Genomic DNA, 25427 nt, shown 5'->3' on the forward strand with positions numbered 1-25427 from the left:
AGAGGGGCATGTGGGATAGGAAAAGTGAGAGCCTCTGCAGTTGATAGGGCCTTCTTTGCATTGCAGAAGGCTGCTTCTTGAAGGGGACCCCACTTCAGGTCCTTTGGCTTGCCCTTGAGGGAGGCGTAGAGGGGAGCAAGAGTGGCGGCAATGGCTGGCAGAAAACGGTAATTATAGTTGATCATGCCCAAGAATTCCTGCAGAGCTTTGACGGTCGAGGGCACGGGGAAGTTATGAACGGCTGCTACCTTCTCAGGGAGGGGGTGGACTCCTTCAGGAGTGATGCGGTGCCCTAAGAACGACACTTCGTTGGCGCCAAAGGTACACTTGTCGTACCAGACTACAAGGCCGTTTTGTTGCAGGCGGTCGAGCACGATGCGCAGGTGACGGAGGTGTTCCTCTTTTGAGGAGGAGAACACAAGTATGTCGTCCACATAACATACACAGAAAGGGAGGTCCCCTAAGATGCCATCCATGAGACGTTGAAACATGGCCCCAGCATTACGAAGGCCAAAACAGGAGTAATTGAAGGTATACGTACCAAACGGAGTGGTGATGGCAGTCTTGGGGATGTCTTCTGGGTTCATAGGCACCTGATAATACCCCTTCAGGAGATCGAGCGTAGAGAAAACCTTTGCTTTGTGCAGGTAGGAGGTCACGTTGGCAATGTTCGGGAGGGGGTAGTGATCCGGTTCTGTTTGCATGTTCAGGCGCCTGTAATTCCCGCACAGACGGAGGGAGCAGTCTTTCTTCAGAACGATGTGTAAGGGTGACGACCATGGGCTGGAGGCCTTTTGGCAAAGGCCCATTTCCTCCATTTCGGAGAACGTCTGTTTGGCGACTGCCAATCGTTCCGGTGCCAGACGTCTGAATTTTGCGAAGACTGGGGGTCCCATCGTCTTGATATGGTGATAAATACCGTGCTTGGCAGGAACCGTGGGCGTTTGGCGAAGTTCTGGACGGAAAACTTCCGGGTACGACGTGAGGAGGTGTGCGTAGTCATCCGTGGGTGCGCTGATGTGGAGAGCAAGGTTAGAGGGGGCGGGTTGAAGAGGTGTCGACAAGTACGAGTCTGCGTTGACCAATTGTCGGTGGGCGACATCGACCAGAAGATGGAAATGAGAGAGGAAATCCGCACCGAGGATTGGCATTGTGACGTCAGCAACAAGAAACTTCCAATTGAATTTACCGTTTCCGAACGATAATGTGAGGTTCTCCTAACCGTAGGTGGGTATCGCAGATCCGTTAGCAGCTACCAAGTGGACGTCGGCAGATGTAGACAGACTACGTCGTGTCTTGAAGAGTTTCCTTGGCAAAAGAGAACGACAAGCACCCGTGTCTACCAAAAATCGCACGCCCGTTCCTGCATCATGTAAAAAGAAAAGATTAGAAACACGGGAGGCCACCGCCACGAGCGATGGCCTACTTACACGTTTTTTGGCCACTGACAATCCTCGGCACATTTCTTCGCGGTTGCCCCGAATCTGAAGTGGTAGTAGCAAAACTGCGGTGGATGGGAGGCAGTAAGTGGCTGTAGAAGTCGTTTGTTGGGGCGCGAGCGATTGGTGGGTGGTGGGTGGCTTTGTCGCCGCTTCGGCACGTCACGGGGTAGGCATTCATGTCAGCTTCGTTTGACGTTGAATAGGCAACCTCTTCGTCAGGGGTGGAGGCGTTGATGGAGGTCTTGAAGTGGCTGTCCATAAGGGCATCGGCTTTGGTCATCAAGTCCCTTATGGGTAAACTATCGACATCAGGTATGGCAGCGCGTATAGGTCCGGGTAAACGGCGTATCCAAAGGGCACGAAGTAGGTTCACCTCACGAGGAGAGCTGTCTGCGGCAGGATGAAGGCGAGCGATACTGGTCATTTCCCTGAGGGCAAGCGAAGCCCTTTGGTCCCCTAACGGTTGTTGAGAGAGCTGAAAAAGCTTTGCTATACAGGCGGCTGGCGACGGCGAGTACTGCTGCAGAAGGTATGTTTTGAGGGCCTCATACGCTATTGGGGTGTCTCCTTGTTCACAAAGCCAGTCGGATATTTCTGGGAAGGTGTCCTCGGGTATCCCCACGAGAACATAATCTGCTTTGGTGGTTGAGCGAGTCACGCCATTGATGCGAAACTGGACTTCTGCGCGCTGAAACCAAGCAAACGCCTCTCCGCTGGCGAACGGTGAAAGTTTCAATGGAACAGCCGCAGCGCCAACTTCTGTAGAGTCCGTCATAGTACCAACGATGGTGGGGCGAGGGGGGCGGGGGTGGAAGGCGGTGGGAGCGAGTCGACTTCCGGGGTCACCAATGTGACGGCCGAGAGAAAGGTTATGACTCAAAGGCAGGAAGCAATCAACTGAGTAACTTTATTAAAGAACACTCTCCTTTATATACAAAACCTCAAGGCAACAGGAAAAAACATGTTCGAGAAAATGACAATGTTGCATAGGCGACACACAGACATGTTTATTCTGGTTCCTTTTAGTGCGAGGGAAGAGTGCAGATACAAGCATAATATATACAAAATAATTTATGTACGATCGTGTGACACACGGTTGGTACACAAGGTTGCCACTGAGCCTGCTAAGGTCAGTAAGTTGTCCCGAGAGAGCGGAGACGGAAGCCGATCCTGTGAGACCAGGATGGGTGTAATGTAAAGACCGAAGCACAGTGCCTTGAACTGGTGTTTCTTGTTTGTCTAGACTGAATCTTCCAACCTTCCTAGATGGATGGTTTAGACCTGGGAGTAAGTGTCCTTAAGGTCCAGTGTGCAAATGAAGACCTGAGGTCTTAACCCTCGATCGAACTCCAACATGGAGTGGACATCGACCCAAAGGGACAGCTCCTTGGTGATCCTTTTGTATGGAAGATTGTCGACGCTGGAGTCTTGACTCGTGTCGTAAAGGAACAGGAGCCATATCCAGAGTAAGGATTCTTCTCTGAGAGAGAATTTCTTTAGAAGGAAGGCCACGCTTAGCCTTACCAAGCGCCCTGATGGGATTTATGCTATTCCTTAGAATAAAATTAATCTGGCGAATGTTAATCAATGGTTAACCGTTGGGTATCGTGGATACTGTGCAGTTGGAGAGTGCTCGCAAGTAGTTCCGTTGGCAAGCCGTTGATGAGGGTTGTCGAATATTTACCGATCACTTTAGCGTGATGACAAACAGCCAGTAGCGAGAATTATGTTGTATAACTTCTGATCTAGGAACTACAGGAAGCGGTTGACTATTAAGTTCGAGTCACAAACTGCTGGCAAATAACCGATGACCATGAATCGGTGGTCTGTGAGCCAATGGTGAGTTCGAGATCAGCTAGCTGATTATGATCCCCCTTGTTTGGTCAGAGATGAGCAAGCTGAAGATGGGCTGGTCAGAGATCAGCGAGCTGAGTTCAATGATCGAAGAAAGATGAGCTGCCCATCGGTGATCTAGTGATCAGCAAACTGATGACTGGATAATGACTAGCAATCGATGATTGGAAATGCTAGCAATTGGAGATCTTTAGTCATTGGAGGGACTAGAGGTCACAGATCAGCATTGAGCTAGCAATTGGCAATCTGGTGATCGACGACCTAGCGATCAGTAAACTGTGAACTAGAGATCAGTCTTTTGATGCTTTCCTGTTTGCTGCCGCTGGTCTGTCAAGGAATAAAGAAACTTTAGAGGAGACAGGGACCAAGGATTCCCTGATTCGATTCCCTTGTAGGATGGAATCTTCAGGATCTTTATTTCCTTCTGTGGAGCCTTATTCCTCTTTTCCCAGTGGCAATGTTTATGTGCTTGCGGGGAGGAATGGGGCAATGGTGACCTGTCCAAAAAGTTTCACTCCTTTTTACTGACAATTGCGCGAGTGTGTAGGCGAGTCTGGAGCGATGGCACACAGGATGGTGCTGGTGCTTAATATCTGCCTGGAGAGCAGGCAAGCGCTGGTTCTTAGACAAGAGCTGTTGCATTGGATCTGCAAGCCTTAACTCTTTGGCAAGAGCTGGCGTATAAATCCGGGGACCGTTACTGCGCAGGAGGGCGCAGGAAAGTGAGGAATATCGCTGGCGCGCTGTAAGGCACTGTGTAGTGTGTGCATTCTCCCTAGAATGCACCAAAGCGTGTGACTGGTTGCACAAGAGTGGGAGCATTTGCGCGTGCGTGAGAGCACTACGTGGAGATTGTTGGCGCGTGCGTGCGGAAGACCATCAGCACCCCCACGTTGAAGACCGTCGGAGCGCACGGAAGGCTGTGTGCTTGCACTCAAGATTATTGGAGCGCGCACACGCTAAGGCCGTCGGAGCACATCCGCGCGTAAGGCCGTCGGTGCGGTTGCACGGTAGACTATTGGCGCATGTGCAGGATACCATCGGCCCCCGCGCGCAGAGGACAGTCGGCATGCACACGCGTAATACTGTTGGTGCGCGTGCGGGAGACCCTAGGTGCTCGCATGGGGATGAAAGTCGGCCGTGCGCACTAGCCAGACTATGAAGCGCACGCAAGAGCATTGGCGCTTGTTGGCACTAGCACGAGTGGAAAATCATCGATGCGCGCGTACAAGATCGTCGGCGCGCGCGTGTACAAGATCGTCGGCGCGCGCGTACAAGATCGTAGGCGCGCGCGTGTACAAGATCGTCGGCGCGCGCGTGTACAAGATCGTCGGCGCGCGCGTGTACAAGATCGTCGGCGCGCGCGCGTGTACAAGATCGTCGGCGCGCGCGCGCGTACAAGATCGTCGGCGTGCGCGCGCGTACAAGATCGTTGGCGCGCGCGCGCGTACAAGATCGTTGGCGCGCGCGCGCGTACAAGATTGTTGGCGTGCGTGCGTACAAGACTATCGGCGCACGCGTGCGGAAAGCTATCGGCGCGCGCACAAGACTATTGGCGTGCGTGCGGGAGACCCTAGGTACCCGCGCCCGGAAGATCGTTGGCGCTTGGGCGCGTAAATAAGTGCGCACACGCGCGAAGAAAGCGGTGCGCGCGCGGGAAACCATCGGTACCCGCGCGCGGAAGTTTTTCGGCGCTTGCGTGCGTAAGAAGATCGTCGGCGCTTGCGCACGTATATAAGAGCGTGCGCGCGCTAAGATAGCGGTGCGCGAGGGGGAAACCATCGGTACCCCCGGGCGCAGAAGATCGTCAACGCTTGCGCGCGTAAGATCGTCGGCGCTTGTGTGCGTATATAAGAGAGCGCGCGCGCGGGAAACCATCGGTACCCGCGCGCGGAAGATCGTCAGCGCTTGCGCACGTATATAAGAGCGCGCGCGGGAAACCATCGGTACCCGCGCGCGGAAGATCGTCGGCGCTTACGCTCATAAAAAGATCGTCGGCGCTTGCGCGCATAAGAACATAGGCGAGCGGGAGCACAAAGGTAGCGCTAGTAGGTAGGAGGGTCAGCTGGCAGGACGATCAGGAACTGGGATGTGGCCTTTAAAAAAGGGCGAACATCCCCCGATGGGGACCGTAAGCAGGTCTGCTTTAGAGTCCAGGACCGAAGTCCTTCGTTGCAGCGCAATGGTAAATCGGTAGGTCAGCTGGCAGGACGATTAGGAACTGGGATGTGCTCTTTGGAAGGGCGAGCATCCACCGATGGGACCGTCAGAGGTCCGTGTTAGAGTCCAGGACCGAAGTCCAAAGGACTACGTTGCAGCAAAAGGGTGCGCTGGTAGATCGGTAGGTCACTGGAAGGTCTGCTTGATCCTCCGAGGAGGTGTCTCAATGAGAGGCCTCTCCTGCGAACGAGAGAGGCGACTACTTTGTAGAAGAGACTTTAAGACACTTGTGATGACGCCCCTTAGGGCCGTTGGATCAGCAAGCTGACCTTATCAGTAGCAATCCTCCAAAGAGGAGTCTCTGTGAGTGGCCCCTCTCGCGAACGAGAGAGGTGACACTTCGTAGAAGAGACTTGAAAGACACTCGTGATGACGCCCCTTAGGGCCGGTGGATCAGCAAGCTGACCTTAGCCGAAGTGATCCTCTGAAGAGGAGTCTCTATGAGTGGCCTCTATCTTAAGATCCTCCTGGACTGCGCGCTGAGTTGTAGAAGTGCTCTGGCGTGTTGGCGAGCGCATGTGCGCTATGGCAGAAACTGCGCGAGGGCGCGCAGCACTCTTAGTATTATAAGAGTGATGGGCGTCTGGAGCGCGATCAGGAACTGTTGAGTGCTTGTGCGCAGGTGAGCGCGTGTGCAGGTGGGCGCGGACGCGCCATCTCAGGAACAGCAGATGAACGTGGGCGCGCAGCAGGTTGTGGGCGCACAGGGGAACTCTGGCGCGTAACTGGAACATTAGCGCGCACGCGCGCAGGTGAGCACAGTGGTGCTAAAACAGGAAAAGCCGCAGCAGCAACAGCAGAAGGGCGTGCAGGATTAACCTGGCATGCAAGGGTTTGATGCGCAGTTTTGCAATCAAAACCCTTATGCCCCGAAGGGACCGGTGCCTGCGCAATGACAGGTTTAGATGGCAGGAACAACACAGCATCCTTGAAGGGTGACGGCAGGTCAGCATGTCTGGAGGGTGACTGGTAACAGAGTCCCGAAGGACGACCATCCTCCGACGGCGATCCCTGGAGAGGTCTAGGGAGGTAGCTATCAGGACAGGAGAACAGCGAGGAGTCTCCTCCGCAGAGGAAGACGAGCCGAAGAGGCGCCTCCTAACTCCCTTGTGAGGAGAAGGAAGACCTCTATGGCGAAGGGGAGGACAAGCCTTCCGCCTTATACACCCACATGGATCGTAAATCTCACCTTCGTAGGGCCTCCGCAGAGGAGTCTCTGTTAGTGAACTCCCCCAAGGGGGAGAAGCACTTGCAAGAGAGACCGTAGGACTAAGTTCTGCCCTCGAATGTTCGGAGGGGGAAGCTAAGCCTTAAGCTACCACAAGAACAGCAACAGGCACGGGTGTTTGACTAGAAACACTCGATACCTCCGTCACAACAACGTCAACAACAGACAGAGGATCTATCCCTGCTGTTGTTGCCGATTGCTTGACAGCTGCACCAAGTTTGATCATATCAAACAGGGCTTCCTTGGAGGGCGAACCCTGAAGCCCCAAGGAAGTCCAAAGCTGCAATATATCAGGATTATTCAAATGCAATTCATCAACAATAATATCCTCCTCCGGGGGAGGAGGGGCAGCTGCCTCCCTATGGGAGGCAACTACCTCTCCCGCACTCCGGGATCGGTGAACAGAAACACTGTCTACGCTACCACTCGCCGGCCTCCCGGGAGAGACCGATCGAGTGGGAGCTTCGGAGGAGGAAAGGACTACCGAAGAAGAAGCCTTGGAACTTTCCCTCTTCAAAGAAACCTCTCAAGGAGTACTATCCCTTTTAGCCTTCTTCTTACGGCGCCGGGCAAACCTCTCCCATTGGGAGGTAGACCACTCCCTACACTCAATACATACGTTCGCAATATCACACCGTTGACCCCTACAATGAGGGCATGAGGAGTGAGGATCGGTATCCAAGGCCGACATAAAAGTACCACAAGGGCGGCCGGGAAGTCCAGGGCACGTACGCATGATGAAAAATAGAGGCCTACTTCACACACACACTGGAAGAAAAAGCAAACCAGATTATGGTAGTCAAAACGAAGGAGAGCGCAGAGACATCTGTCGTCTCTCCAAGCCAAAAGCAAAGTGAAGCACTCACTGTGTGTGTGAGGGGGGAGGGGTAGCAAGCTTCCCCTCCCTACCCTCGTTGAAATTTTTATGGCTCGTCATTCAGCTACGCTGAAGTAATTACCCTATGTAAATAGCGTGGTTTGTATTTCAGTTACGGAACAAACACGATTGCCAAAACCCGAAATCACTGTACTTCACCAAATAGCAGACTGGTACAGCGAAAACAGGGAAAGCGAAGAAAAACTCTTAATGACGGCCCAACGTGTTAGCGATCCGGCCGGCAGAGATGAACTGAAGAATAGAAAACGGGAATGATTCCTCGTACCACCCTGTGACGGGTGTAACCACCTAACCACCCAACCACCATAAGGCGGTTGCTGCGTTTTGAAAAATTCTGCCGAAAGTTAAGAGATATTAGCTATAAATATATATATAACTGCCAGGTAAGTTCTATTCATAAAAACAAGTTTCATAACCTCTTCATAACATAAGTAAAAAATAATAACTTACTTATGGAAAAGATCCAGCGCAATGAATTTGCAGTCCATAGGAAGATCAAATTCTTCTACAGCTTCCCAAATAAGCTCAAAGCCAACCTCCTGCCTCATAACAAACTTCACAGGGTGAATGTTGTCCTTTTCCTTTTGATTTTCATTCATCAAGTTTTTAATAGTTTCTCGGACTATGATCTCTGTAAATCAAACAATCTTCAGTTAAAACCTTCTAATGGTTATATGCATAGTAATAAGTTTTCATTAACAGCTTTACAAATATTTTTACAATATATAAGCCAGGGTACGGTTAGCACATTATTGTATACTTACAGTATATATGGAGCTACAATACACTTGGAATGTCTATCAAAATGCAAACCCACAGAAAATTTCCTGTTAAATACATAAAAATTGGATTGTTATATCACTAATTAATTACTACTTGTAACATATTCTGTATAGATAACCTTTGTGTATGCACATATCAGAGAAACTATCTATAAAAGCTGAAGAAAATGGATCTACTTCTGGTAAGATGGCATGTGAGTTAAATGTTACCATAGGTCTCCATAGAGTAGTAAACTGTTCACTTTTTGTTTATTAATTTGGCTCACAGACTTCCCCAAAAATGACAAATTCGGAGATAAATTTGTATTTTTCCTAACCATACAAACTTTAGCTATTTACATTGGGTTTACTTTCGGCGTAGCTGAAATTGACGAGCCAATAGATTTTAACGAGGGTTAACTACCCCCGCGCTAGTTAGCGGGGGTAGGGGAAGGGGTAGCTTGCTACCCCTCCCCCCCCCCCACACACACACACCGGTGATTTGCTTCACTTCACTTAGAGGTAGGACTTGACTTGGGGGACAGGGCTGGCAGGCAAATATGTGTAAATAGCTAAGGTTTGTATGGTTGGGAAAAATACAAATTATCTCCACCTCTCAGCGGTTCGTTCCATGTCTTGGGGCTCAAACAAATTCCCCCCAAGGAGGGAGGCGTGTTTGAGCCTGCAGACATCCACGGCGGGGACCTTCGGATGGATCTTCTCGGTCACCGCATCACAACGCTTCAGCACCGAGTTGGCCCACAGGTTGGTAACCTGATGTGCCAGGAACTCGATGGAGTAAGTGCCCGAGAGGAGGAAGGTCTCCAGGGCCTTCCTATTGCTCTCCTTAGACAGATCCTCGGAGCGCAATAGGATGCCCAGAGAACCTAGCCAGACATCCAGCCACGAAGTGGCCTGCATGGCACACTTCGCGACCGTCTCATGGCTTAAGATCTCCGACGCCAAGAACGTCACCTGCCGGGCGGAGAGCTTCTCAAGAGGAACTCCCCTAGTAAGCTCTTCTACCGAATGCTGGAGGGGAAGAGCGAGGCTAGACTCCCCCGTGATCTCAAAATACCTCCTCTGCTGGAGACGAGGAGGTGGGAGGTGTTTGTTCCCGGCAGAGGAACGACTGGAGGAAGCGAGTACTGCGAGCTGAGCGTTGGCCCTGGTTCTGGCACTCTTCAGCCCCTGAGACCAGGGCAGAGCCGCGCTAGCCTTTGGGGGCTTCCGAGTTCCATAAACCTGATCCAGGACCGTGTCCTTGCCTTCACGGGGGGCGATCACAGGGTCCATGAACCCGTTGAGCTGTCTCATCAGGCCCAAGACCTGCCAGAAGGCATGCTCAGACTCTTGCTGCTCTCCTCCCTGTGGACTGGCAACTAAGTCTCCTGTCCCCGGAAGCTCTTCCTGGGGAGACACGTGGACGTTCTCCCGGGGTCTGGCTGGTTCCTCGGCAACGTCTTGGAGTCCTTGGGTTCTCTCCTGGGCGGGATACAAGACTCCAGCAAAGAGGTCTGGTAGGCACCTTCCGCGCGAGACGATTCTCCTCCACAAGGAGGTGACTCCCCCCTTGGTGCCGAGGGGGAGACCGCCGCCTCACTGGACTCTCCTGAGAACGGAAAAGCCTCGTCTACGAGAGAAGGAGAAAACGACTGCGAAGGGGACGGGGCCTTCCTGACGGACCTCTTAGGAACCAACTTCTCCCTGGGAGAACTCACCACGAAGTCCACTCCTCTCCTTCTCTTCAGCGGGGGCGAGGCCGTGGCTGGCTTGTGTCCTATATCGGCAAGTGCCGGCTTCATAGCCTTCACTAACGCCCGCATCAGAGGACCAAACCAGGACTGCCGAGACATGGACACAGAGTCCGAAATTCCCGCTGGAGGGAAGGGGATCGGGCGATCCTTCGCAGTGGACACCACTGGACCTGCCTGCAAAAAAGAAGGTGAAGAAAGTTGCCTTGACCTCTCCGAAGGTCCTTCCTTGTCCTGCAAAAGAGACCTGCTCTTAGGTGGAGGCGATCCCGATTGCGACCTGGCGACACGCGTCCCTGCTGCTGCCGCGAGCTGCGGAACCCGACGCGAACGGGGGTCGTACTGACGCTCGCTAGGGTGATACAAAAGAGTCGCGCGCGAGGGGCTGTTGGAGCGCGGGCGCACAATCGCGCGGAGACAAACGAGCGCGGGCGCGCAATTGCGCAGACAAACGAGCGCGCGGGCGATCGCGCGGGCAAACGGGCGTGTAGGCGAGTGTGTGAGTGGGCGAGCGGGCGAGCTGGCGAGTGAGTGCATTGGCGAGTGAACGCGCTGGCGTGTGGCCGAACGAGAGCGCTCAGGAGACCGCTGAGGGCCAGGGGACCGATAGTGTCCTGAAGACCTGTGACGCGTGGGCGAGCGATAGCAAGTCGGCGATCGATGGCGCGTTGGCAAATGTGGCGAGCAGGCGAGCGATGGCGCGTTGGCAAATGTGGCGCGCAGGCGAGCGATGGCGCGTTGGCAAATGTGGCGCGCAGGCGAGCGATGGCGCGCAGGCGAGCGATGGCGCGTTGGCAAATGTGGCGCGCAGGCGAGCGATGGCGCGTTGGCAAATGTGGCGCGCAGGCGAGCGATGGCGCGTTGGCGCGTGGGTGAGCGATGGCGCGTAGAACGCGCAGGCGAGCGATCGCGCGTGGGCAAGCTGATCGCAGGGGACCTATTTTTCTCCGGATCTGCTGGGCGCTGACTCGTAGGAGAGCGCTTGCGCACAGGCGATGGATCACGAGGGGGATCTGGAGATCGCCGGCACTCAGGGGAACGCTGATGCGCTGGTGATCGTTGACATGCAGGAGATCGCTGACGAGCAGGAGAATGTTGATGCGTCGGAGATCGCTGTCGCGCTGGAGAATGCTGGCGAGCAGGGAGACGGCACGTAGAAGGCTGTGCAGGAGCTATCGGCGCAACGCGCAAAGGCGAACGCTCGCGAGTGGGCTCAGGAAGAGGAGGCGCGTGGGCGAGCAGGAACTCTAGATGTACGCGCAGGAGACCGCGCGCGTTGCTGCGCAGGAGAAAGCTGACGAGCAGGATCGCGAGGGGGAGGAGAAGTTGAGTCCTTGCCCATGTCCTGAACCGGAGTTCTAGGGCGCGTGGGCGAGCGTGGGCGCACAGGGCGCGTGTCAGGAACTGGAAGCGCAGGTGCGCGCGTTGACGAGCAGGAGATCTAGTGCGCTCAGGAGACCGTTGGCGCGCTGGGCGTGCAGCAGGAACAGGAGGATGTTCGTTGTCCTTAGGAGAGCGCTGGCGAGCAGTAGGGCGTTGATCATCAGAAGAGCGCTGGCGAACAGGAGAGCGCTGGCGATCAGGAGAGCGTTGGTGTGCTACTACGCGTGAACGCGCAGAAGGGCGCGCAGGGGAACCCTGACGCACAAGGGAAGCCGCCACACCGTGGGCGACATCCCTTTGCCCCGAAGGGACCGGTGCCCGTCGGCTGACGAGATCAGAAGACTGCTGGCCGTCTGCACAGGAAGTAGAAGGTCTGGAAGGCGTGGGAGAACGTGAACGATCCCCGGAGAGGTCTAAGGACACGGCTGCTACAGACTGCTTCTGGCGAGGAGAGTCCCCATCGGAGGACGGAGGAGGAGAAGACTCAAAAAGGCGCCTCTTGACACCCTTATAGGGAGATGGGAGGCCCTTGCGGCGAAGCGGACGATTAGCCTTACGGCGAAGGCGGCCACGAGGGAGGTCGTCAGGATCATCAGTCCTCCGAAGAGGAGTCTCAGTCAGAGTGCTCCCCCGAGGGGGAGACTTAGCCGCAGGAGAGCCCCTTCCCCCTCCGAAGGATGTACAGAAGGGGGAGGAGAGCCTTCAGCAACGTAATCAACATCAGGAGCCGCAGAGGTTTGACCAGACTTGTCGGAAACCTCTGCCACCACGACGTCGACGATAGACAGAGGATCTACCTCTGCTATCACCGGCGACTGCTTGACAGCGGCCCCTAACTGAATAAGGTCAAATAGGGCTTCCTTGGAGGGCAGGCCCTTAAGCCCCAAGGAAGCCCAAAGCTGAAAAAGATCATCATTATACATAGGATTAACATTATCAAAATCCTCCCCCGGAGGAGGGGGAGCTGCCCCGCTATGGGAGACGACGCCCTCTCCCGCACCCCGAGGTCGGGAAACAGAACTAGGGCCTGCGCTCCCACTCGGCGGCCTCTCACTAGAAGCCGGACGAGGGGGAGCTTCGGAGGAGGTTTGGGCGGCGGAAGAAGAGTCCCGAGAGCCTTCCTCTTTCAAGGCAACCCTCGAAGGAGAACGGTCTCTCTTGGACTTCTTCTTACGCCGGTGGGCAAACCTCTCCCACTGGGAAGCAGACCACTCGCTACATGTATTTTCTCTATCACACCGTCGGCCTCGACACTGCGGGCAAAGGGTGTGAGGATCGGTATCCACCGCAGACATGAAGGTACCGCAAGGGCGGCCGGCGATCCCAGGGCACTTGCGCATGATGAACACCAAAGGGCGAGGCCAACTTCAAACACACAGCTGAGGAAAAGCAAAGAAAAGATTAAGGCTGTCAACAACGAGGACGATAGACAGACACGTCTGCACATCGTCCGAGCCAAAAGTGAAGTGAAGCAAATCACCGGTGTGTGTGGGGGGGGGGAGGGGTAGCAAGCTACCCCTTCCCCTACCCCCGCTAACTAGCGCGGGGGTAGTTAACCCTCGTTAAAATCTATTGGCTCGTCAATTTTGGCTACGCCGAAAGTAAACCCAATGTAAATAGCTAAGGTTTGTACTTCGGTTACGGAACAAATATGACAAATTCGGAGATAAATTTGTATTTTTCCTAACCATACAAACCTTAGCTATTTACATAGGGGGTTTACTTTCAGCGTAGCTGAAATTGACGAGCCATTAGATTTTCACGAGGGTCTACTACCCCGCGCTAGTTAGCAGGGGTAGGGGGAGGGGTAGCTTGCTACCCCTCCCACCCTCACACAGCGGTGAAATGTCTCACTTCACTTAGAGGTAGGACTTGACTTGGGGGACAGGGCTGGCGGGCAAATATGTGTATATAGCTAAGGTTTGTATGGTTAGGAAAAATACAAATTATCTCCTAATTTGTCATTTGTTCCGTAACCGAAATACAAACCACGCTATTTACATAGGGTGACTTACCCCTTAGGACGGGTGGAAAGTCCCCAGCCATACTGGCTTTGGCTTACCCGGGGACTCAGAATCTGAGTGAGTCGCACTCGAGAAAAGGAGTCCCTGCACCTCACAAGTTCCTTGCTCCGCAAGGAAACGTGTGGCCTACATAAGCTTGTGTGTGAAGGAAGAAAGTGTGACCCGTCCTAGGCAGTTGACCTGGAGTTCTAGAAGGAACTCTGGGTTAGGACGTTCCCAATACCACCTCGTCAGGGTATGGGGGACGCGACAGTAATGTCTTAATACTTGGAACACAAGGAAGCATGGTTTACCTGCAGAGGTTTGAGGTCAGCTATGCAGAGACCAGGATGCTGCTTCCCCAGTAGAGGGGACGATGAAGAAAGAAGTAAAGGCCAGACATACTTCTTCCGTTCATGCAGTCTAAAACCTGGTAACAATGCCCTCAACCTTCTGCTACCTGTCCAAAAAGGAGCCTTAGGTTAGACCAGCTGTTGTGTAGCCACCACAGAGCAATAGAAACGTATCAATACCCGTGGGTCACGTCCTGCAGGAAGTGGGCTGCGAAGGTCACTAGACGCTTCCAGACTCCAGCTTGTAGCACCTGCGTCACAGAGTAGTTCTTCTTGAAGGCGAGGGACGTTGCGATGTATCCGACATCGTGCTGTAGGGCGACGTGACGGGGGAGGGTCTGGATTCAGCTCGAGATGAATGCCCTTGAGTCCGAGCTGAAGAGGCATACTGGTGACTCTCCCGTGTCCTTCCTGTGCTCCCAAACCGGGCTTGCACGTGAGGACAAACTGCAGCTGTTCTCAAAGATAACCCCTCGGTTCCTTTACTGGCAAGAAGGAGAAGGTCTGGGTCATCTGATACAGAACGGAGACTCGAAATCTTGAAGGAGTCGAACCGAAGGTCCGGGACTCCAAGATTCTGAGTCGAGAAAACAACTCAGGAGCGAACCTGAATGTTACCTCCCCCTATTCTCTTGAAAGGCAGAGTCGTACGAGACCATGAAGATTGCTTACACACTGGCCGAGGCCAGAGTGAGCAGGAGCACCGTCCTCCAAGACGGACGACGATCAGAGGCCTGACGTAATGGTTCGTAAGAAGATCTCTTAAGGGACTTAAGAGTCCGAACCATGCTCCATGGAGGTTGTCTCACTCCGACTGGGGGCAGGTACGTTCGTAGCTTCGCATGAGCGAAGAAAGATCCAGCGGGAAGGAAAAAAACCTATTCCTTTAGCCTGAAGGCCAGGGAAAGGCTGAGCGATAGGCTTCACTGCCGAGAGCGGAAACGAGTTTCCTCCCGCCGATAAGCAATAACTCCGTTATTGCTGGAGTAGAGGCCTCAAGGGAAGAGGTACCTCTCCCACGACACCAACCACAGAAGACTCTCCACTTCGCCTGGTAGACCCCTGCGGATGACTATCGCAGGAGATGCAACCTCCGCTCCGCGACTGTTGCGGGTTGTCTCTTCGTGAGGAGGCGGCGAAGTGTCTCTAGGCGTGAAGCCGAAGCGATGCTACTGCTTGTGAAAGATGTTGAAGTGTGGTTGTTTGAGTAGCCTGTGTCGTGGAAGAAGCTCTCCCGGGAGTTCCGTCAGGGGATGCAGAAGGTCCGGAAACCGTACTGCGTATAGTTGCAGCAGAGCCCTCAGGGCCATCGAAAGGTTGACAGCCAACCTAGTCTCGTTGAGACCCCTCCTCAACAGACAACAATGGTGGGAAGACGTAGGCGTCGATGCTGTCCCACCGTCACCGAAAAGCATCTTGCCAAAGAGTCTTGGGGTCTGAGACTGGGGGGGAAGTACAGCGGAAGCTTGAAGTTCCAAGCTGTCGTGATCAGGTCCCCCAGGCCAGGACTTGCTGGTTACTAGAGGCCAAAGACCCCCAGGTGCTCTCTATCTGTGAGGCTCTGCTCAGATTGTTAGAGAGAACATTCCTCTGCCCGGAATGAGCGAGCCGATAGTGGTATTGAGTGGACTTCGGATCATCTCAGTATCCCTACTGCAAAATGCGAAAGTATGAAAATGTACCTCCCTGCTGGTTGGAATATGCCAGTACCATGGAGTTGTCGTGCATGGAGCGACTTGGCAGGATCTGTAGGATCTGTAGAATGGCCAGACTACGGCCTCTAAGCCTACCTGAATGATGAGGAGGTACCCTTCAGGTCCTGACCATAGGCCTGAACCAGAACATCCCCCCCCCCCCCCCCCCTTTTCTTTGACGAGTCCGAGAACAGCATCAAATGCGGGGAAGAGACGAGAATATCCACTCCCATGCAAGAGGTTCCACAGGTCAACACCCATTGCAGGTCTAATCGTTCCGCTGGTCCCATAGGGGCCAGAAGTCCTGTTAATCGTTGCTTTGATTCCACCGGAACTTGGGCCGCCTAACAGGGAACTTATCCTGAGGCGGCCGTTCGGGACTTAAGACGGGTCAATGAGGAAAGGAGACCCAGGAAACGTTCCAAGATAGGGCTGAAAGCACCCCTTGACTGAGAAAAGGTTCTGCGACTCTCCTCAGCCTTGCCACACTCAACTGAAGGGAAGGCTCAGAGAAGGAGTCAATATCATGGCTAGACATTCCAGATGTTGAGGCAGAAGTAGAGAAGGCTCCTAGCGAATTACCATGATCCCTCACTCTTGGTAAAGTCCCAGAAGCTTGTCCCGGTGTTGAAGAAGGTCGAACCCGAGACTACCGGAGTTGGCCAGACCTCCAAAAAGCGAAGGAGGAGGAAGCCTGCTCCTGAGCGGCCATCAGGAAAGCAGGGAGAGTTCTTTGGTGAAAACCTGCGATGCTGCGGCGGGATCGCCACACAGCATCCTAAGTAGGAACATCTGTAGTCTAGGCTGAATTCCAAGTGCTTCCTGGAAGATGGATGGAATGGGACCTGGAAGTACCCGTCCTTCCGATCCAGGGCATAAGGAGTCTTGCGGTCTCGTTACCAGTCTGATCGACTCTGCTATTCCACGCTGGACGAAGTTTGTCCGACAAACTTGATCAGAGCTGAGAGGTCGACGACGGAACTCCCGTCTCAGATGCTTTCCTACAAGAAAGGATCGACTGAAGAAGCCGGGGGGGAAGCCGTCGACGACCCTATTGAGGACCTCCTAAAGCATGGCTTCTTCTGCCCAACGGGCAAACCTCTTGCCGACCCCATGGCATAGAGGCTCAGCGACACTGGATTCGCTGACAGTGGAGGAGAGATGTTAAGAGCGAGGTGCGAAATCCTTGGCTGATCACGGAGATTGTGCAGGAATCGGCATCGGGAAGCTGTTATCCGGACGAGTAACCTTAGGCATCCCCCCAGCATGAGACCTGCAAGGGGGGTTGCCAATCCTAGAGTTTGTGAACTCTGCTGCTCCCTCCAGGATTATGCCTCCCCGAGAGAACTTCCCGTCCTACCTGTCCCTGACAGGAAGGGACTGCTATTGTACACCTTGTCTTAGCTGCCGTAGCCGGTTCCGATAACCTAGGCTGACGAGGCTGAATGAAGAGGCGTCTGAGGCTTGTAGGGTCTGGAATTAAGCGCCTTGGAGGAGTGAAAACGGAATTCGACTTCCTCCGCACAACAGCTGTCCATTTCTCTGTCCTTGGGCTCAAACAAGCTCTTCCCAAGGATGGAAGAGTGTCTGAGCTTGTCGACATCCACGGATGGGACTCCCGAGAGGAAGCCCTCGGTCACTGCGTCTAGATGCTCCAACAACGAGTTTGCCCGCAAGTTCGAAACTTGGTGACGGAACGCAAAGGTGCTTGAGCCCGAGAGAAGGAAAGTACCCATGATCTTCCTGGAGCTTCCTTGTACAAAACCTCGGGTCGCAACCGGGGAGGGAAAGGCCTGGTAAGCCCCTTCCCCGAAATGGTGAAGAGGAAGGGCTAAACCAGTCACCCACTGCCCGACAGAGAAATCTCGAAAGAAAAACTCCCTGGCAAGACCCTTCCAGGGAATGGTGAGGAAGAAGGGCTAAACCAGGTTCTGGAAAGAAGAATGTTGCTCAGACCTCCCTGAAGATTCTTCCTGCTCTTGCACGTGCCATACTCTGCGTTTACGTGGTGAAGACCGTGTTCTGGAAATACGCGCTCCAGAAGACTCGCCAGGTTGCCCATGTTGCGAAACCCCGACAGGAATCGTGGTCGCAATCGCCCTGGCGCTCGCGCGATGATAAATCAATGGTTTGCGCGTGGGCGAACATGGAAGCGCCCGTGCGCGGGCACGCAGACGAAAGTGCGCGAGGCAGCGCAGAAGGAGGGCGAGCGTGGTTGGAAGGGAGAGAGCTGGCGGTCGGAATCCGATAGTGCGCAGGCGAGCGATGACGCGTAGGCGAGCGACAGCGCGTTGGCGAGCGATGGCTTATTGGCAGGAATCGCGCTGGCGCTCACGCGATGGAACACCGTTGGTTCGCGCGAGGGCGAACATGGGTTCGCATGTGCGTGGACCCATGGGCGCGTGGTCGCGAGGGCGAGCGCAGGCGGCCGGGAGACCGATGGCGCGTAGGCGGGCGATGGCGCGTAGGCGGGCGATGGCGCGTTAACGAGCGATGGCGCGTTGGCAAGCGATGGCAAGCGGTGGTGCGTTAAAAAACGCTAGCGTGCAGGCGAAGAATCGCGCGGGCGCGTAGGAGACTAGAGAAGGTTGACGGCGAGAAGGCGACTGGAAAAACTTCTTGCCTGCGCCCAGGTCTGATAGATCGTGGGCGAGAGGGCGAACATTAGCGCGCATCGCGCTAATCAGAAGGCGCGCAGGAGCACCAGGAAGGAGAGTGCTGATGCGAGTTGTCAAGCAGGCAATCCTGGGCGTTCAGGAAAACCGTTGGCGCCCATTGGCGCGTAGCAGGAAAGGGCGCGCAGATGAGCGCTGGCGAACTGAAGACAGCTGGCGCACAGAAGGACAGGTGAGCGCTGGCGAGCAGGAAGAAGATCTACGGCGAGACTCAGCTACCGGATATCGTGGTCCACAGCAGGCGAGCGCTAGAGCGCTACTGCGCGCGGGGCGCGCATGAGATCGTGGGCGCGCAGAAAAAAAACCTGGCACTTAAGAGACTTACCCACCCTGTGGAATAAGCCCCTTAGACCCGAAGGTACCGGTGCCCGTTGTAAACAGGGTGTGTTGGCGCCCACTGCGCATCTGCGTCCAGGAACGGAGGTGAAGACTAGAAGGTCTGGCAGGAGAAGCAGCAGCAACGGTCGGTACTCGTCAAGGAGGGTCCTCTGCGGAGAACGTCGAACAAAGATGAAGACGACCTCGGACAGGTGCAACACCCTCCGACCTCCAAAGAGGAGTCTCTGAACGTGACCTCCCCTGAGGGGATGAGTCACTTGCAGGAGAGACCGTAGGCATCAGCTGTCCCCAAAGGGAAACTGCGCCCTCAGCAACAACAGCAGGAGGAGTCCTCCGAAGAGGAGTCTCTGCGGTGAACTTCCCCCCAGGGGAGAAGCACTAGCAGGAGAGACCGTAGGCTCAACTGCCCCCTAAAGGGGACAGAGGCTTCAGCAACAACAGCAGACGGAGGCCTCCAAAGAGGTGTCTCTGTGGTGCACTCCCCCTCGGGGGAGAAGCACTCGCGGGAGAAACCGTAGGGCTCAGCTGCCCCCCGAAGGGGATTGAGCCTTCAGCAACAACAGCAGACGGAGTCCTCCGAAGAGGAGTCTCTGTGGTGAACTCCCCCCGGGGGAGAAGCACTCGCAGGCGGGTCAGCCAGTGACCTAAAAAGAGCAATCCTCCGAAGAGGGGCCCCTGCAGTTGCTCAGCCCCTTGAGCGTAACAGCAGGTGCGACCGCTCAGCACCAAGAGCATAGTCGCACGAATTCCATGGTCCGAGCTTGCAACCGCCGGAGGACCAGGAACAAAATAAAGGAAAGAGGAGTTCCCCCCGAAGGGAAAAAGCTCAAACCTGGATAGGAAAACTTCCCTCGGAAGGGAAGTTACCCACCCAAGGAGGCGAGCCTCCCGAGTGTTCTAAAATGAACTGGAGAGCTCATTCGTCACGGGAGCACTTCCAGGACACGCCCCTGACGAAGATCTATAGGGGAGGCAGCAACAGCAGATTCCCCAGGCCCCAACAAGACAGCTCGCTTCGATGCCACATTACAGAAACGAAACTAGATCGTTAACTGTGAAAAAAAAAAAAAAAAAAATCATTAGTTAACATTCATTCCCAGGAAGACTCCGAAGAGGAATCCCGAGGGAAAAGAACACAAGAATTACACAACAGGCACGTGCCCTCAAAACCACTTACACTCACGGAAGGAGAGCTGTAACAAACACAGAATTACTGTATAACAATTATAATTATGTAATTATGTAATTTAAATATGAATGTTCACTAAATAAAGAACGAAAACCCCGAAAGGAATCGTTCTACAAAAGCTGAAAAGTCAACAAATACAATTAGATTTATAAACTAATTGAGACAAAATGTACGGCATAGCAACCCCATCCACACGGGAAGGAAGCTACTCAGACGTAGTAAAGGTAAAACATAGTAAAGGGTGAACTACCTCAGAGAGAGAGAGAGAAGAGAGAGAGAGAGAGAGAGAGAGAGAGAGAGAGAGAGAGAGAGAGAAAGAGAGAGAGAGAGAGAGAGAGAGAGACCGTAGCCGAACTCGATCGCGACCCATGAAATTACACCGTGGTGGCCTAACTGCCGAGGGCTCCACGGAGATATGGTACACTACACACACAAGCACGAACTCTGAAAAGGAAACTTCCTGATTTCTTTACTCAAATATATACATAAACACGAAAAAATGTTTACATATATACTGACTATAAGAAAAGTAAGTGATTAAGTAAAGACAAAACAAATAATGGCTGCCAAGCAAGGACGAAGACAGGAACGTCTGTCCATCGTCCGAGCCAAAATTGAAGTGAGACATTTCACCGGTGTGTGAGGGGGGGAGGGGTAGCAAGCTACCCCTCCCCCTACCCCTGCTAACTAGCGCGGGGTAGTAAACCATCGTTAAAATCTAATGGCTCGTCAATTTCAGCTACGTCGAAAGTAAACCCCTTATGTAAATAGCGTGGTTTGTATTTCGGTTACGGAACAAATCTAGTTTGTTCATGATAGCCTTTTAGTCTTTTCATTCTTTATTTGGTCTTATGATACTACAGAAGAAACCCCATTAAATGACTCGGAAGTTTTATCCGCGTAGGAATAAATCTCGATTTTTTATAATTTGCTTTGTGACTGGCATAGATTATACAGTACTGTGCTGTACATGCAAACAATGTATTCTTATGACTGCTTTTCTTGCAGCTAAAGCATTTCTTCCATTTTTGTTGGTGTACAAAACTAATTTCACATTTGCTGCCCCAACCCCTTCATAAAAATTCCTGGTAATGGGCAACAACATCGTTTTTTATTATAAACTAATGACATTATAATGAAATTAGTGCATTAATACCTGGAACATAAAAGCATTAAAGCTCCTTTTTAGCATTTAGTCTTTTAGTGTACTTCGTTCCTTATTGCTCAAAAGGCCCACATATCTACTAATAAAAAATCAAGCAGGTATAGTGGATTGAATAACCTATTTTGTTAATATATAATATGATATTTTCATAATAAAATAAATATTTGAATATACTTACCCGCTGGTTATATAAGAATGGCTAAAGTCTCTTGACACCCGGCAGAAAATTCAAAATTTCGCGGCTTATCGCAGATATGCCAGGGGTACACTAGCGCCCTCGCGGTACAACAGGTAGAACTATACCAAACCCTTCAGATCTTCCATGCCCTATGGTCTCTAGAGGGGAGGAGGGTGAGTTTTTAACTTTATATAACCAGCGGGTAAGTATATTCAAAAATTTATTTTATTATGAAAATATCATTTTTAAATATAAAACTTACCTGCTGGTTAAATAAGAATGGCTGATTGACACCCTTGGTGGCAGGTCAGAGACAGCTACATAATTGGAAATTCACTTAAGAGTTACATAAACAACTTAAGAGGTTCTCACCTGATAAGGAAGCTGACAGCAATGATACTCTGCCTCATTTTGTCTGCTATCCTTAGGAGATCCAGTGGTCCACCCAGGGGCCTGATGATCTCTAGGAGCTGTCAAACGGTGCAATAACCTATAACATGACAGGACCTCAAGTAATACCCTTGTTCCGGGGGCACCCTAGGAACAAATTGACCACCTGACCAAACAATAGATTGCGGAAGACTGACGACCAATCTCCACATACAACCATAACTAAAAACCAAGTTCCAAGAGAAAGAAAAGGGTATTAGGAAAAGGGAACGTAGTGGTAGATCACTCCCCTACTATCGCATTCGCTGCCACGAATGGACCCAATGTATAAGTCCTCATAGAGTCTCAACATGTTTTAAATAATGAGATGCGAATATGGACTTACTCCTCCAAAAGGTCGTATCCATCAAACTTTGCAGAGAACGGTTCTGTATAAAAGCCACTGAAGTCACTACCGCTCTGACTTCATGTGTCTTCACTTTGAGAAGCCTCTGATCTGCCTCATCACACTGGGCGTGAGCTACTCTAATCAAGAGCCTAATGAAAAAGGATAAGGCATTCTTTGACATGGGCAGTGAGGGTTTTCGAACTGCACACCACAAAACGTCTGAGTCTCCTCTCAAACTCTTAGTTCTGTCCAAATAGAGTCGTAATGCTCTTACAGGGCAAAGCACTTTCTCCAACTCGTCTCCCACCACATCATAAAGGTTAGGAATCTCGAAGGATTTCGGCCATGGCTGGGAAGGATTTTCATTCTTGGCCAAAAAACCCAACTGTAAGGAGCAAATGGTTTTCCCATCCCGGAAACCAATGTTCCTGCTTAAAGCGTGGACTTCACTAACCCTTTTAGCAGTGGCTAGACTAACCAGAAACAAAGTTTTCAGGGTTAGATCCTTAAACGAAGCAGAGTGTAAAGGCTCAAATCTGTCACTCATGAGGAATTTAAGCACTACGTCCAAGTTCCAGACAAGCGATTCTGCTTGTCTTTTCTTGGAAGTATCAAAAGACTTAAGCAGGTTCTGCAGATCCTTATTATTGGAGAGGTCAAGTTCCTGTGTCTAAAAACCATAGCCAACATACTTCTGTAACCTTTGATTGTAGAGGATGAGAAGTTATGTTTATTTCTGAGGTCTAGGAAGAAATCTGCTGTCTGAGCTAAAGAGGTACTGGATGAAGAAACCGAGTTAGCTCTACACCATTCTCTGAATAACTCCCAGTTGGACTGATACACCTTGATGGTGGAAGACCTCCTTGCTCTCGCAATAGCTTTGGCTGCCTTCTTCGAAAAGCCTCTAGCTCTAGCGAGTTTTTCGATAGTCTGAAGGCCGTCAGACGTAGAGCTCGGAGGTTTAGGTGGTTTCAAGCCAAGTGAGGTTGTCTGAGAAGATCTGGTCTTCAGGGAAGGCTTTTCGGGAAATCTACCATCCATTCCAGTACCTCTGGAAACCAGCTTCTTGACGGCCAGAACGGAGCTATCAGAGTCATTCTGGTTTCTTCGTGGGACATGAACTTCTGTATCACCTTGCAAAGGATCTTGAACGGTGGGAATGCATACACCTCCATGTATGACCAATTCGTTAGGAAAGCGTCTATGCGCATGGCTTCGGGATCAGGTACCGGTGAGCAGTAACACTCCAGTCTCTTTGTCTTTACGGTTGCAAAAAGATCTACGAGAGGACGTCCCCATAACCGCGACAGACTCTAGCAGACCTCTTGGTGTAACATCCATTCTGTGGGGAGAACTTGATTCCTACTGCTGAGTCTGTCCGCACTTACATTGTTGACCCCCTGAATAAACCGAGTCAAAAGTGTCGCTTTCCTTTCCTCTGCCCATATGAGAAGAGGCCTCGCTATCTCGTACAGAGTCCATGAGTGGGTCCCCCCTTGCTTTGCTATATAAGCTAGAACTGTGGTGCTGTCCGCATTGATTTGGACTACCTTGACCAGGAAATGCTCTTCGAAGCCTTTGAGGGCTAGATGTATCGCCAAAAACTCCTTTTGGTTTATGTGGAGAGTTTTTTGCTCTATCGTCCACTGGCCCGAGAGCTCCTCCTTCCTTAATGTTGCTCCCCACCCCGAGTTTGAGGTGTCGGAAAACAACACGCGGTCTGGGCTCTTCTGATGTAATGACAGGCCTTCCTTCAGTCTGTGCTCGCTGTTCCACCATTGAAGATGTGACTTTATGGAGTCCGTGATAGGAATGCTTTACCTGTCGAGACTGTCCCCTTTTTTCCAATGCCAATTGAGATGAAACTGAAGGGGGCGTAAATGTAACCTCCCCAGAGTTACAAACTTCTCCAATAATGAGAGAGTCCCCAGGAGGCTCATCCATTCCCTTACTGAGCTGAGGTCCTTCTTTATAAAAGCCTGAAGTTTTAGGAGAGCTGTCTGGATCCCCACAGGCGACGGAAAAGCCTGAAAACTCTGACTGTGAATCTCCATCCCCAAATAAAGAATCTTCTGGGATGGAGCCAGCTGCGATTTCTTCGAACTCACCAGGAGTCCCAGTTCCTTGGTCAATTCCAGTGTCATTCTCAGGTCCTTCAAACAGCAATCGGCTGAGGTGGCTCTTATTAGCCAATCGTCCAGGTACAGGGAGGCCCTGATTCTCCTTGAATGCAGCATGCTTGCTACATTCAGCATGATCTTGGTGAACAACAGAGGAGCTGTGCTGAGACCGAAACATAAGGCTCTGAATTGGAAGACCTTGTTTCCGTACAGGAATCTCAGCTAACGTCTGCAGCTGGGATGTATTGGAATACAGAAGTAGGCATCCTGGAGGTCTAATGAGACCATACAATCGCCCTTCCTTACCGCCGCAAGAACCGTCATCTGAGTCTCCATGGTAAACGTCGCATCCTGGACGTAACCATTTAGAACACTTACGTCCAGAACCAGTATCCATTCCCCTGAACTATTGGAGACTAAGAAAAGCCGGTTGTAAAACCCCGGAGATGTTAAATATTGCACTCTCCCTATTGCTTGCTTCTCTAGTAACAGAGACATCTGAAGCCGCATGGCCTGCCTCTTTGGCCCCTCCCTTTATTTGGGCGAAAGATCCACCGGATCTATGACTAGTGGAGGATTTGATAGAAATGGGATCTTGTATCCTTCCTTCAACACTTGGACGGACCAGGGGTCCGCTCCATTCCTCTCCCAGGCCTTCCAGAAGTAATTCAGCCTGGCCCCTACTGCTGTCTGAAGGATAGGGCAGTCAGACTTTACCTAGGCCAGTCTTGGCTCCTCTCTTCTTAGATTTCCTCCCGTCGGATCTAAAAGAACCCCTTCTGGTAGGTTTACCACGAAAGGGCTGAGAAGGTCGTACCCCAGAAGTACTTTCCTTTGGTTTACGGGACAAAAACGAAGAAGGTAGAGTCCTGGCCGTATTGGCCACTAGGTCATGTGTGGCCTTTTGGGTGAGAGCAGTGGCAACTTCCCCTACCAACTCTTGTGGAAATAGAGTAGACGACAGAGGGGAGAATAGTACCTCCGATCTCTGGTAAGGGGAGACTCCCACTGAGAGAAAGGAACATAGAGTAGCCCTCTTCTTAATCACTCCAGCCGTGAACAGAGCAGCTAACTCGTTAGAGCCATCCCTCACACCCTTGTCCATGCAGGACATCAAAGGAATAAGGCCACTAGTGTTCGTGCTTTTCATTTCAGAGACCTTCTTGCTTAAGGCTCCCAACGACAAATCTAGATAATTAAAAACTTCAAAGGCTCTGAACAAGCCTTTAAGTAAATGGTCAAACTCTGTCATTGACCACCATACCTTTGTTTTTCTCAAGGCCAGACGACGAGAAGAATCTACCAGACTCGAGAAATCTCCCTGGGCAGAAGCAGGAATTCCCAAGCCCAGAACTTCCCCAGTCTTGTACCAAACATGACAAATTCGTAGGTA

The 25427-nt window shown here is 52.2% G+C and overlaps 1 protein-coding gene across 2 annotated transcripts in view; it reads right to left on the bottom strand.

The window, feature by feature from the left end:
• LOC137631990 (cyclin N-terminal domain-containing protein 1-like) overlaps positions 1-25427 on the bottom strand; it is a 51206-nt gene that overhangs the window by 12325 nt on the left and 13454 nt on the right. For both annotated transcript variants that reach the window (XM_068363978.1, XM_068363977.1), the window contains one exon: positions 8093-8273. In XM_068363978.1, the coding sequence (XP_068220079.1) occupies positions 8093-8273 (181 nt within the window). The remainder of the gene's footprint in view (positions 1-8092; positions 8274-25427) is intronic.

Source organism: Palaemon carinicauda, chromosome 40, assembly GCF_036898095.1.
Source record: "Palaemon carinicauda isolate YSFRI2023 chromosome 40, ASM3689809v2, whole genome shotgun sequence".
Lineage (NCBI taxonomy): Eukaryota > Metazoa > Arthropoda > Malacostraca > Decapoda > Palaemonidae > Palaemon > Palaemon carinicauda.